Below are 19,689 nucleotides of genomic sequence, written 5' to 3' on the forward strand. Positions count from 1 at the left end.
TCCCAAGAGCAGTCGCACCTGAAATTTGGTTGTAAACTAGAAAGCTATGGCCGGGAATGGATGCAATTGCCAACATCGAATCCGTTACGGACCTAACAGGAGATTAGGTGATATAGAATTTTTTTTTCAGGTGGGAAGTATTGGGTACAAGAAGTAAGGCTCATGATGAATAAGGAAGCCAATTAGTTTTGTTTACGTTGGGAAGGTATTAATAATAGAATACTAATCGCTCTTTTTATGACTCAAAAGTGCAGGATATTAGTCATAGTAGTATATGCCCCTGTAGAACCGAGTGAAGGAGATAGTAGTTACTCGGATTAATTATAATAACTATATATTGATTTTAATTATATTAGTTATGAGATTAATTATATATTATATTTATAATAAGGAAACCTATAAGTCCTGTTTAGGTTGGGAAGGTATTTATAATAAAATCCTAGTCGCTCTTTTTATGACTAAAAAGTGCAGGATATTAGTCATAGTAGTATACACCCCCGTAGAACTGAGTGAAGGAGATAGTAGTGACTCGGATTAATTTTACTTACAGTTAAAAGAACAAACAGACAGGGTTGCGGGTAGAAATATGCTGTTTTTATTAGGAGATTTTAATGCCCAGTTTGGTATAAATAGGGATAGATGGTATCCTAGCCTAGTTAAATTTGGTGTAGGAAAATAAAACAATAATGTCTACAAACTGCTGCAGTTTTGTAGGTATAATAATCTAGTTATAACCAATACAGTATTTAGTCATAAAAAAGTTTATAAGTTAACATGGTGTTCACGTGATGATAAGGCAGCTAACCTTATCGATTATGTAATTGTATACCGAACACTGGAAGAATCAATGCAAGAGACTAGGGTATATAGGAGTGATGTTGTTGTAGATGTTAAAATTAAAGATCGCCATTTAGTAGTGTCTAGGGTTAATCCCTTATTCACCCTTATATTTTGTATTGTTCCTCGATATGGCTTGGTACTTTCCTCTCGTTACTTCGTCCAATCCGTGTGATCAAGAATAACGTTATCCGAGTTTTTTGTCGTGTAGGGAACTGGGAGTCCATGAGGTCGGTCTACAGTGGAATAAATATAATGCCTGCGGTCAGATTGCGTGATTTTCATACTTTGATTTTTATATATAAGTATCATAACAAAGGCCTTTCAGATTGGTTTGCAGGTATATTTTGTGAGAGGTCAGATGTTCACCAACACGATACTCAGATGCAAGGAAATATCAAGGCTCCTCGACTTGCTTCTAGTAGGTCTTCTTTTTCTCTTGTTTATGGAGCTTTCGAGCTTTGGAACAAACTTAGTAAGGATAAATTTTACTAATCTTACATACTACATTGTTTACCACTTCATAACTTACGTACTACAAGTACTAACAACTCACTGCAGCCTCAAGACACCTAAGGGGAACAGAGACGTGGACGCATACCCTCCACCTAATCTACCCAAAGCCTCACTCTTTACCCCTTTCCATAAAGTTTCAATTTCCTTAGATTGTTTCTTATGACATCCTCCCAGCCTTTTTGGGAACGACCTGCTTTTCATTCAGCCATAGATGGATGACTCAATAGCAAATGCCTTGGGAATTTTAACTTTGCTTACATTGTGGCCCTAGAAAGAGGGGTCGAATTACAACTTTCAGTACGGTTAAAATGGGTGCTGCGGTTTACGGTTCACGGTTATTTAAACGAGTGCCTAAAACTATCCTTTAACACTTTATTTGGAAAATATATAATATATCATCCTCAGCCTATCGGAGCACTTACACTATTGCACCATGCATGACTACTGACATTACTGTGGATTCTGAAATTCTTATTTTAGTTCGCAAATAAACCTTCGTATTCTTCCAAACGGTTTTCAACTACGAAAAAACAATTTACAACTTCGTTTTTCCACTTTTTACTTCACAAAATCCACCATCGTTAACATAATACCACTCTGGTAACTGAATCACATGATCGATTTTCTGGTTATCTAACATCAAGTCTTCACTCTTATTTAGACCTAATCTAAGTGAGTTAGTCATATTTCAAATCTATTCTTACATAGTGGACTCTAAAAAAGCACAGAAACATATTCATATCCCCAAAATGTTTATTTAGGACATTCAAAAGCATCTATATCATCTAAGTCTAAGAGATATTAATCTTCCCGTGTGATACCATGTGATAAAACAGAAGAAATGAGAAGATGCATAAATAGGGAGAAACAATGGGCTTTCTCTAAAAATTTAAAGAAGAAAACTGACGTCCCTAAAATTTTGCCTTTCTATCCCAACACATACAAAAAGCTTTCACAAGTAAGTTTTTCATTTCGAACTTCATTAACCTAATTTTGCTTTTGCTACGAAGACATCTGTTTTCTAATTATATCTTTAAGGACATGGGTGGTCAGATAATTTAGCTGACCGAATACGATAGAGAATCGATAACAAAGCAATCATGTAACCAATCTAGGGATAATATCCTAGGATATGCTTACAAAGAGAAAACTAGCCAAAGGGAGGATTATCTATCAGTGTTGGAAAATTAATGATGTTTTGTCTGTAAACAAGTAACTTAGAGGTCTGATCTTGCTGTACCATTTTAACAAATCCTTGTCAATTATTTTTCTAGGGATTTTCCATGGCCACCAGAATACATCTACATTTCTCGTATTACTTAAAAAAAAAACTTTTTCCACAAAATGATTTATTCAAAAAAAGTAAAGAACTCCATTAAACCAAACGTGAGCAAAACAGAATCAAATAATCTACCAAGCATACAACTACCAACAGACAGCATTAATAAATAAACGGAACAAAAACAAACATAAATTACAATAAATAACCGGGTCAAACTCAAAACGACCAGAAATTAACATGAGTAGGGCTTAAAAGCCCCCTATGCTTTTTAAAAGCCAGAATATTATTTTTTCAATTTACTGAAAAAATTCAAATGAATGTACATTTTCAGTTTAGTATACATATGCTAATATATATATTCCTTAATATCCTAACTAATTTTTGATTTCCTAAAGCTATAGAAGTGAAAAATTTAAAAGAATTTTTCAGTGCTTTGGTGGTTTGTATCAACTTAAAAGCCTTGTTATATGATCTTTGGACTATTTTGAACAAAAGAATGTCTCAAAATGTTTACTCAAGGTATTTCGGGAAAACACGACGCGTTAGGGAGGAGGTTGGTAAACTGCCTCCTCACCACTTTGACTCTTAAAAAGACACTAAAAATTCAGATTACCAATACAATGAATCCCGTCTGAAGTAAATACAACCACCCTTTCTATGTAAACCTTTTATGCCCCGGGGTTATAAATCACAACCCTTACCCTGAGAGCTATGGGGGTGGGGGTGTCTTCCTGACAGACATAATTTCCAGACTCTTCAACTACAATGAACAAAATTTCTATCTCCGAATTTTGATTGGATGTCCTTGGGGAAGTAATGAGCGTCAGGGGGGGGGGGCTGGCCGCTCTCAAATCATTTTGACTCTAAAAACGGCCTCAATTTCTTTGACTCAATTTCAAATCAAATGAGCCTTATATGTAGTTTATGCGAGCACATATTCCATAATAACCTTATATGACCTCAGGACATGACTTACAACCCTATCCTCAGGGCACTTGGAGATTTTGTCAACTCTAGAGGCATTGTTGCGGACTATTTTGAAAAAAAACTCTATCTCACAATTTTGATCAGATTCATTTGGTGATTTTTGTCAGTGTTATCATCTTGAACTATCAAAAAGAATATGCAAACTTAATTAGTTAAATTTGACAACAATTCTTTTGTAAGAATTAAAACATTTACGCTCTGGTGATTCCCAAAGCAACTACATCTTCAGAGAAAAGCTAATTTCATTAAAGATCGACTTCCTGATGCTTCTAATATCATAGGATTTACATTGATGTCTTGTTTTTACTTAACTGGTAATTCGCAGATTTACTTAAATCTGATTTTTTAAAGAATCAGATTTTAATTTCACTATTCTTGGTACTTTCAGTCATTCTGCTTAGGAATAGATTTATTTTATAGATAAGTATTTTACTGTTTTAAAAAGTAGAGTTAGGAGATAGAATCAAACTTTAGCGTAAAGAGTGGGGCGTTGATGAGGAGGCAGCCCCTTTCATATACGAAGTAATTTCTGTTCGTTTTAAGCTTTAATGTCGCTCCTTACTTTCAGTTAAAAAAACTTGCTTTTTTTATTTAAATAATACTTTAAAAAGGAACTAAATGTGGCGATTTACATTGAAAGGGACCTTTAAAAGCTCTCTGTGGTGCTCCAGATTTCTGCTAGCAACGAAGAAAAAAAAAGAAGCAAGGAAAAAAGAAGACATATTAGGGCCATCTGTGTAAAAAAGACATTTTCTTGTAGCTCATGGTGTGAGGTTGAAAAGTTTTCTACATGGTATTTTTGACACAGTGTTTATTTGGATTTAAAACTATTTTTTCTACGGTTTTCAGGCTATGTTTCAAAATTCAGGTAAGTTTGTTTTTGCAATAAACTTCTACCACAAGGATCAATCGAAATCATAATTACCAGTCCTGAATCAACTTCAAATGGTAATTTTTCTCACTTCACAGTTTTTTTCTAACAGTATTTATAATTTTTTGGTTATAAGGATTTTGGTATTAGTCTGTTCTTTAGCAGGTTACAGTAAATGCCCCCAACCATAGTTTCAACACCAGCTGATGGAATGACTTTTCCGTTAAGATTCATGCATATCAAAAATATTTCAAGTCAGCTTATCATTGCTAACAACACGTACAAATTCATAAATTTTCGAAAGGCTGAAAGTTTTTTTTAGTTTTTTTAGGGACTTCATGTTATATATTTTATATATATATTATACATGTTAAATATAGTTGTTATATATTTGTAGCATGTAGCTCTGCTATTATGTCCATATATAACTTTCCAGTCGTTCTTTGTTACAGAGAGGTAAGGATATGAACTAAGAAGGATCTCTGTCCTAAATTTATTATTGTTGTAAAGGCTATAATTCATATCAATTGCGACAATAATAGAAAGGCTCTTCCAAATTATCTGCATGTTTACTATAGGCTATGGTGAACTTCCGCCCTAGCTTCCAGTCCCAGTAATCATTGGAGTTGGATTTAGAGAAAACAACAACGCCTGGTAGGTGAACTGAAGCAAAGAAACCAGATAAAATCAGGAAGCTCTTGTACCAAATACTTCCAATGGTTTCTGTCTTCCATGTTTGGTCAAATAGACCCCAGCCACGCCTTGTCCCGTTTATAGCCATGCTGCTGGAAGCCGCCAATCAGTTCAACACAGTCTTAGTAAGATGATTAAAGGCATTTATTGACAACTGAATTTTGGTCATCTTTCCTGCTTTCAAAGACTAAAGATTATCTCCTTCTTTTTATTGTAGATGTGGCGAGAGACTGATCGAGATTTGTATTAACTCCAAAACAGTAATACCAAAAGCTTTTCGTCTTTTATGACACTGTAAGAACAAAATGCTCTGGTCTGAGGCAGTTTTTCAGGAGAGAGGATATCAAGATTAGAATTAATTTTAATCTTGCGTGTGTTCCCCAAGCGAGAACCTGCGTGTGTTCCCCAGCGAGAACCTCCAACAGGTACGACTCTAGTTCGGCATTTGTGAAGGGACACGCATGCACGGAGAGGTGTAGCATAAATGGGAGACAGTAACAACGGCAATCAAAGGGATAAAATTAACCTTGACTGGGCTGCCCACTTAATTGAACAATCTGTCTTGGCTTTTTTCTACAATTGGCCATGACTTTGACTTTTCCCACAACTATTCCCTTTTTTTAAATTCAAAAATCAACGGATTTGAAAAAATCAACACTTGGATTGAAAAAAAAAATCCATTCAAGTGTTGGAATCAAGTATCCTTTTGGTGGATCAAGTATCCTTTTTGGTATCCTTTCGGTGGAATCAAGCATCCTTTTAGGGCCTCAGTTCCAAACAGATACGCTCTAAAGCACAGTTACCAAAATTTGAATTTCCAAAATCGTTAGGTCTAATGTTTTGATTTTCGTGTGATGGATTTACAAAATAGTAGCTTGAAGGGAAAACAACCTCGGAGGTAATCCGTAATAGTAGTTCTTCCAGAAACCCCCAAGCGGCTGGAGGAAGTCTTAATATAATAACTAAAGGCATTTATTGACGAGTATGTTTGGCTATCTATACCTGCTTTGACAAAACGTAAGATGTCTTTCTTTACCATCAACATAGATGTGGTTGCGGGGTGGTTGCATTGTATATGCCCAGGGGTAAATTTCGTTTACAAAAACCTTTTTGTCGTAAATGGCAGTGTAAGAACAAAATGCCACGACTGAATGTGAAGGGACTTCACTTGAAGACACTTTCAAGAGGACGGTTACCAAAATCTAGGTTTTCAAAATATTTACCCCTAATTTTTGCTATATCTTTTAATGAATGTGCAAAACATTAGTTCAAAGGAAAAAAACTTTTATGGCAATATATTTTCTTAAAAGAAGAATAAAATTTACTGCTTTTCTATTGTTAATTTAGGTTCCGATGGCATCCCCTCAAAGAAAGGGGTGTAATTTAACTTATTATAATTTTCTTGTCCCTGCAAAAGTCACCTTTATGTAAGATGGCATTTCAGACTAAAAATGTTTTGAATATGTGGTTAGCCAGAAAGTTACATTTATTAACAAACGAATAAAAAAACAAAGCAATACAAATAAAGTCGGACGTATCTAGCATGCACAACAACGCAGCAATGGAACAAAACACAGCAAATAAATAAAAGAATGCAAAGAATGCAAATAATGCAAATCAAGCATAAATAGCATATGCGTTAGTTTTTTACTTAAAGAAGTATTGAAACAAACTGAGAAACAAAAACCTTGACTCACCAAGCTAAAGCTGAAGCTTTTAGGGCATTTTGAGGGGAATGTTTAACTATTCAAAAAGGCAATATGTGATGCTACAACAGCTACTACTACTACTATTACTACTACCACTACTACTCTACTCCTAGTAGTACTACTACTGCTAACAGTACCTCCCACACATACCCTGAGGCTGGAGTGGTATCCCTTCGTTTGTTCAACCATTTCAAGAAAGTGAATAAACAAGCAAAAATAAGTGAATTCAGTCTATTGACTTCTTCCAAAAAATAGTCAAACACGAAAAATATTTTTGCTTCAGTAGATTTCCGCATTAATTATCATATATCTACATAGGGACGTTTTTACACTGTCTAGAATAAACTACACTGGCACACACAAATATAAAATTACAATCCCAAGTTAGAAAATGCAGATTATTGGCAGATGTTGACACGTTATGGGCATTTTTTTCTGATTCCACTTAGACCCCTTCATATTAAAAGCCACCAAATGCACAAGTAGTTTTTGTAATGGATATCAATGAATTTCAATGCGAGGGATAGCGAATAAAAAAGTAGAACGCGTTAAGTAGAGTGACTAAAAAATTCCTTTAAAGTTTTGAGCTCATTACCCTTACAGCATAGAACCATCGAACTTGATTTATCTACAAAAGCATCCAACTTAGAATCTTTTATGTAAGAATTAACGACGCTTCTTGACTACTAAGGTCCCTGGGTCGGCCCTGCAGTGCATTCCTGCAGCGTGATTCGATCTCTGGGTTCCGTATTACCAAGCTAAGGTCAAATCCACAGCGCAACCGCAGGACACTTAGAGTCTTGTGGACGTATGTAATCTAGAGAAATGTCTTACTGTTTGTTGGAGGACAGCGCCATCTTCTTGAGAACTTTATAGGTAGCATAAATGTATTCCAACAAAGCTTGAAAAATCGAACCAAGACTAAACATCTTAATACCTCCTTCTAATTCGTTATTTCTTACGATTCGTTACCAATACGGTATCCATAGATCGTAGCAGTGGTACTAAGAATTGAAAGTGAAGAACTGCAAGTAAAATATCCATTACCTAGTCTTTGCTAGTTACTTGAAAATATCGTTCATAGACAGCACAGCAGTTTCCTGACTCAATATCCGTTTAGCTCAACCCGCCGTTTAGCTCAACCCCCATTCAACTCAATCCTATTCAGCTCAACCCCTATACAGCTCAACCCTCAATCAACTCAACATCCATTTAAATCAGCCTCACTCAGCTCAATCTTCGTTCAATTCGATATTCATTTAACTCATAGCTACTGTAACTCGAACCCTGTTTAACTAAACCCCCATTTAAATCAATCCCCATTCAAATCAACCCCATTCAGCTCAACTCTCGTGAAATCAACAATATAACTAGAAAATTTGATTCAGCCCGTTTTGTCAGTAAGATTTGACTCTTTGTCACACTTCTTTAAAGACAGCTACTCAAACATAAGGACTATTTTGTTAGAATAAGAAAAGTTTTTAAGCAGTAAAACAACTTAGCATGAAGAGTAGAGTACTGAGGAGAGGGCAGCCCTTTCAAATACGGAATAATTTTTGTTCGTCTTTAATTTTAATGTTGCTTCTTACTTTCAGTTGAAAAACTCATGTTCTCATTTATCTAAGGCAACAGCTGCAACCTAGTACAAAGAAAACAACGACCCATAGTAACCGAAAGCTGAAAAACTCATTAAAAAACTTTTTCGTAAGAAAAATTTTCAGTTCATGCTTAGTTGGAAATGGTAAATATTAATTTGATTCATTTTAATAGTGAAAGCCTATTGCGGAAACAAATTTATGGGATTTCTTGAAAAGAGCTGAAAACACTGATAAGTGTCCTTTTTTCTTTTTTATTTCTCAAGCCTTAAGAGGCACTGGAACATTGTGGAGAGCTATTTACAAAGTCACTTGAAAAAGAAAAGAGGTCAAATTTGCAAGGTTTTTATAATTTATCATGACGAAGCCACCATAAAATGCTGGATGGGACATAAAAATGATCTGGGACGCGACTACTCGCTGGCAATTTTACCACTCAGAAAGATGGTTGGGCGGAAAAGCGAATAATATTTTTATCTTTCAGCTATTGAATTAATTGAACCTTCGATAAATTTACCGCCAAAACCTTGACAGAAAGAACAACAAAAAGAATCTTGATTTAATTTGTAGCTTAAACCCTATAAAATTATTAAACATCAGATTTCCCCTTAAGTTTAGGGCATAGCAATATAAGTTGTTATCCGGAGTAAGTATAATTTAAAGGTTAAAACCAATCCTTCTGTAATTATCTATCTTATCGCACGAGCAACAACTGCATATATGTAATTTGTTTAACAAAAACGGTACTGTGTTGTTTCGGAAAATTGGCATTCTACTATTTTGCGGTGGGAACAAAACAGTCTATAGGTCATGACTTTGGTAAAATTTATATTCTCGTCCAAGCCCTTTTAATGTTTTTCATAAATTGTCTGCTGTCTGAAATTACAGGCCCCAGAAGGCTGTAAAACTTTAGCATAAGCTGGAAGGGTTTCAAAGTGCATTGCCGAAAAATAAGTTGATTTTGAGCTCTTAGAGGAAGACATTCCCGTTTGATAATTGCGAAATGAATCTTGGATTCTTAATTGCTTTGAAATGAATGATGCGTATTACGTCAGAAAAATTCCAATAACGTAACTTTTATGCCAAAGGGACCGAGCATCGTTCGGCGACTATTGTTCGTTAAATAGGTTTGTTCGTCGCCCGACAGGATTGTTCATTGCAACGAAATTCGATTCCCTACTACTCATTATAAAATTACAAGATAGTGTTCTCCCAGGACGAGGAGGGTTCTTGCCAGTCCGTGAGAGTGTTGTTACTTTTGCAACTATGACCTTTTCCTCGTCTTTTTATTACTATTTTTGAGTATCTTTGAGTTATTTCGCGTCCCGTTGAATGAAGGCTATAGAGCTAGATTTGAACTTGAATTTTATTTTATATACAAGGGGACTGAGCTTCGCTCGGTGAAAAGAAAGAAACTTTTAACCTCTTTTGCTGAACAAATTTTGATTTCATTTTGTTTTATTCGGTGTAGAAAGCAAAACAACTATGTTCTGGGATTGTATATATCTGGAGCTCGTACCTATCTGGAGTCGTTGTTTGATCGTACCTATCTGTTGGATCGTACCTAGGCGTTTGTTTTACGTTCTTTCGCACCGTAAAAACGAACACTTATCAAATTATCAACAATCTTATTAAACAAACAAGAATTGTATGTATATATATTTGGCCCCTGATTTTTAAATTATATTATTGGCATTTATTGCCACAATCCGTGGTATTTAATGTGATACAATTAAATATCTGAGATTCATTTCACAGCTGTCAAACTGTGAAAAATTTAAACTCCTAATGAAAACTATTAATAGGCCTGGGAGGGGAAAACAAATTTTTATGAAATTGTGATCTATCTAGATCACTTTTTTCATCCCGGAAATGGTAGTATAATAGTTTTCAGTAAATTATAGTGCTGTTTGGAACAAAATTACGGATATACAATTATTTCTCGTTCAGTATATATTGAGATAACCGAAATGTTTTGTTTTCTTGAATATTTTTTATACGTTTTTGGCTAGATAAAGAAAGGGACAAGTAAATAAGGAACATTATCACTTGCACTTTTGCTTGTACTTAAAATTATATTTTATCTTCTGTGACGCTGGTAAACATTAAAGGTTTTGGTTGTCAAATATCAAGAATAAGAAGGAAAATAATACAAATATATTTATATGCTTTATGTTGAATGTATTTGTTTTTTGATTAAACAAAGTCAAAATATGATAAAAATTATTATAAAAGGAGAAAATATTGTAAAACCTCAGCAAAATGCTCCGTGTTCTAATCAGTGTTTTCTTACTGTTAGTCCCTTCCTTTTGGGCAAAACTTACAGCCCAACCTGATGGATTTTACTATAATGGACAAAAAGTTTTTCTTTCAGGGGCAAATATAGCTTGGTATTCTTACGGCTATGATTTTGGTAATAACCAGTATGATTCCCATGGACCGCAACTAGAATCATGGCTAACAGAAATTTCGAACAATGGTGGAAATTCAGTTCGTAAGTCTGCGCTTGTGTTCTGTTTAAATAGACTTAATAAGTATCATTGGTGGTTAATATTTATTGCAATACGTGACAAGTACCCAGAAGGGGAAAGAGCTTCAACCTGTTTCTCCTAAATTATCCATTTTTGAACTTTTTACTATATTTTTCATAGAATTAACTTTTTTGCATTTTTAGACCCCCCCCCCTGTAAATATTGGATACCACACCCAGAAATAAATATAAAAGAGTGATTAACTGGCGGTAAATCAGAGTTTGCTGCTAGTATTATTATCATTTTTCTAATGTAAAGTTGCCATTGTCCCAAAAATTTAGCAAAATCATCCAAAAGTTGCTAGACTAGCTGAATTCACCAAAAAGGTAAGACTACTAGCCTCCCATCTTTGCGCGGTTTACTGCACTTTATCTAGTGAGAAATGCACAATTGTTTAGCCGGGGGGGGGTACTTTGTAGGAATAGTTACATTTTTATGGATATTCAAAATTTCATATCCAAATTTCTTTGCCAATTTCATGTCCTTTCATCATGCTATCATTTGCTAGAGGCTATGGTTGCAAAGTTTTATTGGATTAAGGTAACCCAATTGTTAAAACCGTTAGCCCATATTATCCTGTTTTGGGACAATTAAGTCAAATATGATGTGAATAGATTTAACTTTTAACCACTCTTTTTATAAGTTGGGCCAATTTCATTAGCCAAGTTAAGTATTTTACTGGCCCTATTGGAATAAACTAGCCCAACCTGGCAGCCTTATAGGTAGTCATTAGTTTTTCAAAGCGCAGGAGGTCGCTGGCTTAGCTCCTACTGATGGAAGATTGATTGCGACAATTTTTAACGTCATTATTGATTTGATCTTGTAAATGCTTTTATCTATTCACAGTAGTAGACCAGGGGATTCTTAAGCAAGAACTCACCGAATTTATCTTTTCTGAAGCCAAATATCGATGCTTGATATGGGTCGCTGATCTTCTTTAGTAGTATGGTCTTAATACGTTTATGCGGCCAGTACCCCCACCATACAAGCGGCGAGTATACCTGGGGTCCCTCAATGACTTTAAGTGGCAAGTACTCCCATTACATCTGGTCTGTCGTCCATCTGGTATTACATAATCATTCATGTTGTCGAAGAAATACTGCCAAGAATATAAGCGCCATGTACCCACGGGTGCCTATACAAATACAAGCTCACAGTACACCCGTTATTCCTATGACACACAAGGTGTTATCTCAACCTCTGGTGATACGAATAGTTCAATGAAACGTTTGCAACCTGTTATTCTTTGGTGAAAAGGCCCTTTGGATAATATGGCACAGTACCCCTGGGTCCCTTTTGCACTTTAATGACCATGTATTCCAATCATTCCTACGACATACATAGTGCAATCTCAGCTTCCGGCGATATTTCCCGAAAACGAATACCAGTTGCTATTTTTTGGTGAAAAGGGCCTTCGGATAAAAGCGGCCAGGCGCACACTTTAATGGGCATGTAGTTCCGTCATTTCTACGACACGTAACATATTGCTTCAACTTTTAGTTATAAGAATAATCCCAGAAACGCTTGCCAGCTGTCATTTCTTGGTGTAAAGGGCCTTTGGACATAAGTGGTCAGACACACGATACCCATTTGGCAAGCATCACGTGATCATTGGTATAAAAGCTTGACGGTGAGTTACTTAGTATCACAGTTCCAAATAGAGGAATACAAGAAGGCCTATATCCCAGTTTCCGAGAATTGCTTGGTATGTTTCCGAGAACTTCAAGAATAATGTGTTATCCGGTATTGTGTAATCGATCATGTTGTCGGTCAAACAATACAATACTTCCTGTGACAGCTCTCTCATTTGGTCTTTTGAGATAACATCAGTTTTAGCTTCTAAGCAATTTTCCATACATTTTATAGAATATATGTCTGATTTAGAAATCGAACGTATGACCCGTTATTTCCTATGGTTAAAGACCAACAATTTACTCGACTAACCCAGCATGTTATTGATGATATTACAATCTTAGAAATACGTTTTAGGCAATCAATGTATTGTTTCTGGGAAGCTGGTCAACTGATGTTAAGCGTAATTACATCGTAACAAGTTATTTTCACAACAGATTTCTCAATCGGAGTTGGATATAACCCAGGATGAGGCATGTAAATCTCTAAAAATTATGAGAGGTTGATCATTACCTGGAACCAATGGAATATCAGAAATAATTTGGAAGTGGACACGGGTCTGGGCAATGCCAATGATAGTGATTATTTTTTCAAAGTTGATAGAGGCTCCCCAATAGCCAGAACAATGGGTTATGTCAATAGTCGTACCGCTTTAAAAAAAAGGAAACCCAGAAGAACATGAGAATTATAGGTTTACAACACTAGGGAACACATTGAGTGAGTTATTCTCTTAGATTTTGTAAAGAAGGCTAGATAAATGGTTGAAAAAAGGAAAAAGACTGGCGGAGGTTCAAGCTGAATTCAGAGAAAATTATAGTACAGCAGACTAGGTATTTATTTTACATATTAAAACGTACTAGAAAAAGCGAGATGAGCTTTTTGTAGCGTTTCTAGACCTTAGAGGGGGGTTTGGTAGAGTTGATATGGAATTATTGATAAAAAGTTTATTAGAAATAGAGCTGCCGAGAGAATTTGTTATGATTATGGTTAAAATTTATTTGGCAGTGAGGGCAGTTGTGAGGGTTGGTAGACGTTTATCGAGGGTAGTACAAAGGAGGATACGAGTGAAATTATGATGTACTTTGTCTCCTAGGCGATTCTCTCTATATATTCATGATATAGAGGAATGTCTAAAGCAGAAAAAGGCACCAAGTGTCAAGTTGCTTAAAGCCAATATGATTATATTACTATTTTCGGGAAAACCTTCAAAAACTCCTTGACTTAGCTTTAGAGTATTTTAAGGAAAAGCGGTTAGGTTTGAATATAGATAAGTCGGTAATTATGATGTTCAGGACATGTGGGAAAATAGGGGGGTTAAGACTTAGCTATAGAGAGGTGGAAATGAAAACATTGAAGAATTCAAATATTTAAGAATTTAGTTAATGGCTGATGGAAAATAGAAGAGACATAAAGAGGATATGGTAATTAAAGGGAATAGGCTAGTGGGAAAGCTCCTTAGAAGTAGTATTAAAAAATTAGGCCTAAATAATATTAAGCTGCAGAAGAGAATTTTTGAAGGAAGGTTAATTTCAATAGTACATTATGGATCAAAATTGTGGGGATGTGAGAAAGGAATGGGTTTAGAAAAGATTCAGCTTATGTATTTTAAGAGACTGTTAGGTTTAAATGATAGACTTAATAGTCTAGTAATGAGAGGAGATTTAGGCCTTAACACCCATAGGAGTAAGAGACTAGTAAAAATGGTTAAGTTTTGGGAAAAGATAACATCATTACCTGAGGATAGATTAGTTAAGGTAGCATACAGAGAAATGATAAAGGATAATAGAAAGATTCATGGCCAAATCAAATAAGTAAAATTTTGAATACTTGTGGGATGTCAAGAATTTGGAATCAGGGGGTAGGCATAGAAAGAGAAGTAGGATCCGTGGCAAAAGAGGTAAAGATTGCACTACCAGAGCAGGAGATATAGAAGACCAAAGAGGTATGGGGAGAGGAATAATTTTTTAAAGTGGGACTTCAGGGGAAGACATTAGGTGGGTAATTTCAATAAGGGTTGATTTTATGCCTTTTGGTGAAAGAAGGAAGTATTTGGGGAGGTTTAGGTCTCAGAGGGGCCCGTTTTTTGCCCGATGCTTAGAGAAAATAAGGACTTTGAGCAGTTTATGTGCAATTGTAAGAAGTTAAAGGATTTGAGAGTAGACAATTTTGGGATTGGAGTAAATGAAAAAGATTAGATGGTTGGCATTTTAAAAAGTAAGTGTAAAGTGGATATTAAGAATGGAGGCACGTGCGTGTAGCCATGTAGCACACAGAGAGATTTTCGGAGGGTGCTTGAAGTATTTTTTTCTTTTTCGTAGCCAATATCCATGTAGCTTTAAAAAATTTAAAATATATTGATCATGTGTGTGATATTTTCTGTAATTATGTTAGTTTAATGTTATTATGTGCCTTTTTGTTTTGTTTTGTTTTTGCAATTAATTATGCTTTATCATAGTTATTATTATACACCCTGTTATGTGAAAGAGTATCATGTGGTATTGTTCTTTATTATTTGTTCTTTTGTGTCATGGCCCCTAAGTGGCTTTTGTTGCAATCAATATCTATCTATCTATCCATCGATGTGGTATATGGCTACCAATGATTTGTTTCCGGGCATCGTTTTTGGCATCAATCCGAAAATATGCATGTCTTGCTGATTTGAGATGCCTGATTGACATATATATTCTTTTGATGGTTAATAAAACTTGTTTCGATCTCCAAAATTGTAATTACAACAACCGGCCAGATGTAATTTTTGTCATGTAATCCCCTAAAACACACTGGTTTTCCATTAATGGTGCTTGCGGATGAGGTTGCCCCCCACCCTCCAATCCAGGGTCCAAATGCCCCTCACCCCCAATTTTTCAACTTCAATTGATTATAGATAGTTGATTATCGATACTGATTATTGACTACCTATTACTGATTATTGATTGTCGATTATTCATTATTAAGTATTGATATTGATTATTCATCATTGATTTTTCATAATGATTATGGAATATCGACATTGATCATTGATATTGATTATTGACTATCGATTTATTGATTAGTTGTTATCGATATTGTCTATTGATTTTTGGCTATCGATCATTGATGATTGATTATCAATTATTGACTATTGGTTATCGATATTGATTATTTGTTATTGATCATTCACTACCGATACTCATTATAGATTATTGGTTATCGATATCGATTATCGATTATTGATTAATGACTATTGATTATCCATTTTTGGTTATTGACTATCGATTATTAATTTTTTTTATTTTTTTTGGAACCTAGAAATTTTTGGGGCTTAGAATTATTTTGGGACTTCTGATTTTTCGGGGACATAGGACTTTTAAGGTGTTATAATTTTTTTGAGGCTTAGAATTATTTTAGAACTTCTAATTCTTGGACTTAGAATTATTTTGGAATATAAAACTTTTTGAAACCTTTTGTGACTCTAGGGAGCGGGTGTTTTCTTATTTCTTATCAGTCTTTTTATGTTTTCTAAAAGTGCCGAGTCATTAAATGCCAAAGGTCTTCAAGCTCTTTAAGTTTTTGAAGTGATTGGAAAATTCTTCTAGAATTCTTAAGAAAAGTTTCCAGAATTTGTTCATTAGCTTAGGTTTGAGAATTTACCTTCCTTTGTCCACACAGTAGCAAAGTAACCAGAATTTTTTTTTTGCTTGATTCTAGTCTGCACATGAGAATATATGCCATATTACTGAATCTTATTGTAATTAATTTTAGTGTATATTTTAGGGATATGGCTGCATGTCGAGGGTGAGAATACACCAAAATGGGACTCGAACGGGTATGTAACTGCCCCAGATGCAAGTGGTACTTTGTTCAGTGACATGAAACGTTTTTTGAATTTTGCCCAGTCAAAGAACATCTTGGTCATATTTACCCTTTGGAATGGTGCTGAGATGCACAATCAGAAAGTTATTGATCTGGTTTGGGATGATTCAAAGCTCGAGAGCTACATTGACAATGTCCTTCGGGTAATACTCAGCGTAAAATCATGATTAATTTTCCCCACGTTTCCCCTGAATTGTAAGATACAGTTGTTGTTTCGATATAGGTGACGAAACGAAAAATAAAATAACAAAATACAATGTTGCTGAAAAACAAATGAAAAGAGTATAAATAATAATTTTAAATGTATTTTCTAGACTTGTCATATAATGAAATGGAGGTAGCAAGTATTAGGTTTCTTATGCAGGATGTTGACCCTCGTTGATGAGGATTGCGAAGTAGGGAAAAATTTTCACTGACCAAAATGGACCAATACTTTCACAAAGCTCTCATTCTACTGGTAATGGAGACATTTTGCTGTCTAGCCCTAAAACCTCTTCAGTGCTTTTGTAGACTTGAAACAAATATATATAGTCTATAACCTGCACTAGTAGGACCCATTATTTTTCTCAAGGCCAAATCAACTTTAATAATTCAGATAATATGAAAAGTCCAACTTGGAACATTACAATGTTGAAAGACAACTATACTAAGGGCATTTTGCCCGGAGAACTTAAATGTTTTGATCTAAACCTGTAAGAGTATCAGAAACTCAACTTCCAGAGTTAGGAAAAAATCAAATTAGGTTTAATAGAATTGATTATTTTAGGTAGGAGCAATGGTATACAAGGGCACGAACTTGGGCTTCTGGGGAGTAAGAAAACTTTCTTAGAACGAAAAGTTATCAAAAAAAAGAACTCTAGATTTCAGGATCCACCCTGAATTTAAGAAAGAAATTTTTGAACCTTGAAAAGATTTTAAAAGAAAGTATAATTTCTACAAAAATGCTGCTGAACATGCACAATAGGGAGATCGACCGGCAGCCAAATGAATCGGTTTTCGACCGATGAATGAATCGGTATACAAAGCAATACTTCAAGTGTGCTTGAACCAGCTATAGAAAATACCACATTCAAAAGAAAGATTATTAATATTTATTAAAGGAGAGAGAGAGTGGAAGGATGAGTGGAGGGAAGAGAGGAAAGAGTGGTAGAAATAGCATCAGGTCCAGAAGATGAAAAATTATTTAACGTTTATTAAGCTTCGAAATGTTTAATTCAGAGACCGTTCCAAAAGTATTTACGTGAATCAATGTTGCCTAATAAAAGATCTGACGTGCTGTCACAACAGGAAGGGCCTGGGTAAATTTTAGTATCAAAGTTTACACCAGTGTAGATTAAAGAGTTATCCGTTGGAGATCAGAGACTCAAATTATAAATTTCTGTTAGATTTCTATGAAATAAGTCTGATGGGATCATATTATTTCTTTTGTATTTACAAAAACTATAATTTCGTAGAAATTTCTTATTCCTGTTAAACTTTAGCCCAACAATAGACTGAGAGGTTTTTCCAGAATTTAATCGCTTCCACAAGTTCTCAGGAGGTCGACACATGATCTAACTTTCAGGAAGACGTATATTTTTACAGCCAGGATATGTATCAGAAGAGGTTTTTAAATCGGAACTAACTTCTTATTATAGTTATATATATCAGAACAAGGTAACAATATTTAATTAAAATTGGTTCGGAACTATGAGTCATTGCGGTACATTTACTTTTTTGTGAGCTAATAGAAGTATTTATTTGGTCTAAGCGAAATATGTTTAAAAAAGTATTTCTTTCTGTTTGTACATATTTTGAGTAGAGACCTGACCCAGACTCCATCAAGGTCTGGGGGTGAGAAGAAGGGTCCCTAAACGTGCATCATTGCAGTATCTGTCACAAGTGATTGTTGGATTTCAACTGAAATCAGTAGGAATAGCGCATCTAGTATATGCTTAAATTGTAAATATTGAGGAGATATCTTTTCGAATGTATCCGTGGGTATTAGTTTTACAAAAAAAATTAAAATCCACGGAAAGCAGGGATTAGACTCCCAAATGAGCCTTTTTAGAGTCGGTCCGGTCCATTCTCTGTGGGGACAAGGTAAGGGAGGGGAATACAAATTTGGTCCAACCTATGCAGGAAGAATTAATATTTGACTCGTTTTCACTTTCCCTCCCCCAGAAAATATCAGCCAAGCTTTCTCAAGATAACATTTGACGTGCACTTTCTACCTTTCTAAGACCAGGGACTGATTCAACCACTTTGAGAAGATGGACAGCCCATAAGTCTGATCATCACGACTTTTCTTTAATTAGCCGGTTAATCGAATATATGGGAAGGAAGGGTCTCTATCTCTATTTTCCTCTCTCTCTTTCTCTCTCTCTCTCTCTCTCTCTCTCTCTCTCTCTCTCTCTCTCTCTCTCTCTCTTTCTCAATTCTTTAAACTCTAAGGAATAGCCCTTACTCGAACTTACAAAAAAAATTTGTAAGTTCAAGTGTTCAAATTAAAATGTTCATAAGTAGTTTTGGTTACGATTCGTGTACTATATTTCGCTTTTTTTATTTTTTTTAACTTTGAACAACGAGTAAGAAAAGTAAAAAAAACTTAACCTACGCAGGCAGGGCTGTATGCTTTAGACGAACATTTTCTGTTAGTATTCCCCCCCCATTTGCTCGCTAATGTATGGTAAGATTTGTTACAGCCAATGGCAAGTGAGTTGCGCGGTCATCCTGCTTTGGGTGCTTGGGAGATTGTCAATGAAATGGAAGGTTCTGTTCGTGTGCCCGATTCAAGATCTGAACGTTGCTTTGACACTGGAATATTAGATGGCTCCGGTGCTGGCTGGACTTTTAAAAGCATTCAAATGGAAAGGTACGTGCTTTTTTTTTAATGATTAATCAAAACTTTCTGAAAAAAGTTTTCAAAGAAAAGCTTTTTTCAAAAGAAAATTTAATATTAAGTTATTATTAATATTAAGTTAACGTATACGTTTTTGCACAATCCGCGCTTATGGCACTAGAAAATTCATTCATGGTTAAAATGGAAGGTAAATCAAAAGACGCTGCGTTTAGCTAGAGTGCCAATAGCGCATCTGCAATATGTTGAGAACGTGATATTGAACTTAAGCTTATTAAACTTAAGGCCAGCGAAAATTAAGTTTTATAATAAGTTAAACTCAAAGCGACCAGAAATTATAAATAA

General features: G+C 35.1%; 1 protein-coding gene across 1 annotated transcript in view; it reads left to right on the forward strand.

The window, feature by feature from the left end:
• Window positions 1-10,752: 10,752 nt before the first annotated feature.
• LOC136033612 (mannan endo-1,4-beta-mannosidase-like) overlaps window positions 10,753-19,689 on the forward strand; it is a 40,549-nt gene continuing 31,612 nt past the window's right edge. The window contains exons 1-3 of the mRNA XM_065714400.1: window positions 10,753-10,984; window positions 16,407-16,648; window positions 19,190-19,359. Of these exons, the coding sequence (XP_065570472.1) occupies window positions 10,753-10,984; window positions 16,407-16,648; window positions 19,190-19,359 (644 nt within the window). The remainder of the gene's footprint in view (window positions 10,985-16,406; window positions 16,649-19,189; window positions 19,360-19,689) is intronic.

The sequence above is a fragment of the Artemia franciscana genome, chromosome 12, assembly GCF_032884065.1.
Source record: "Artemia franciscana chromosome 12, ASM3288406v1, whole genome shotgun sequence".
Classification (NCBI taxonomy): domain Eukaryota; kingdom Metazoa; phylum Arthropoda; class Branchiopoda; order Anostraca; family Artemiidae; genus Artemia; species Artemia franciscana.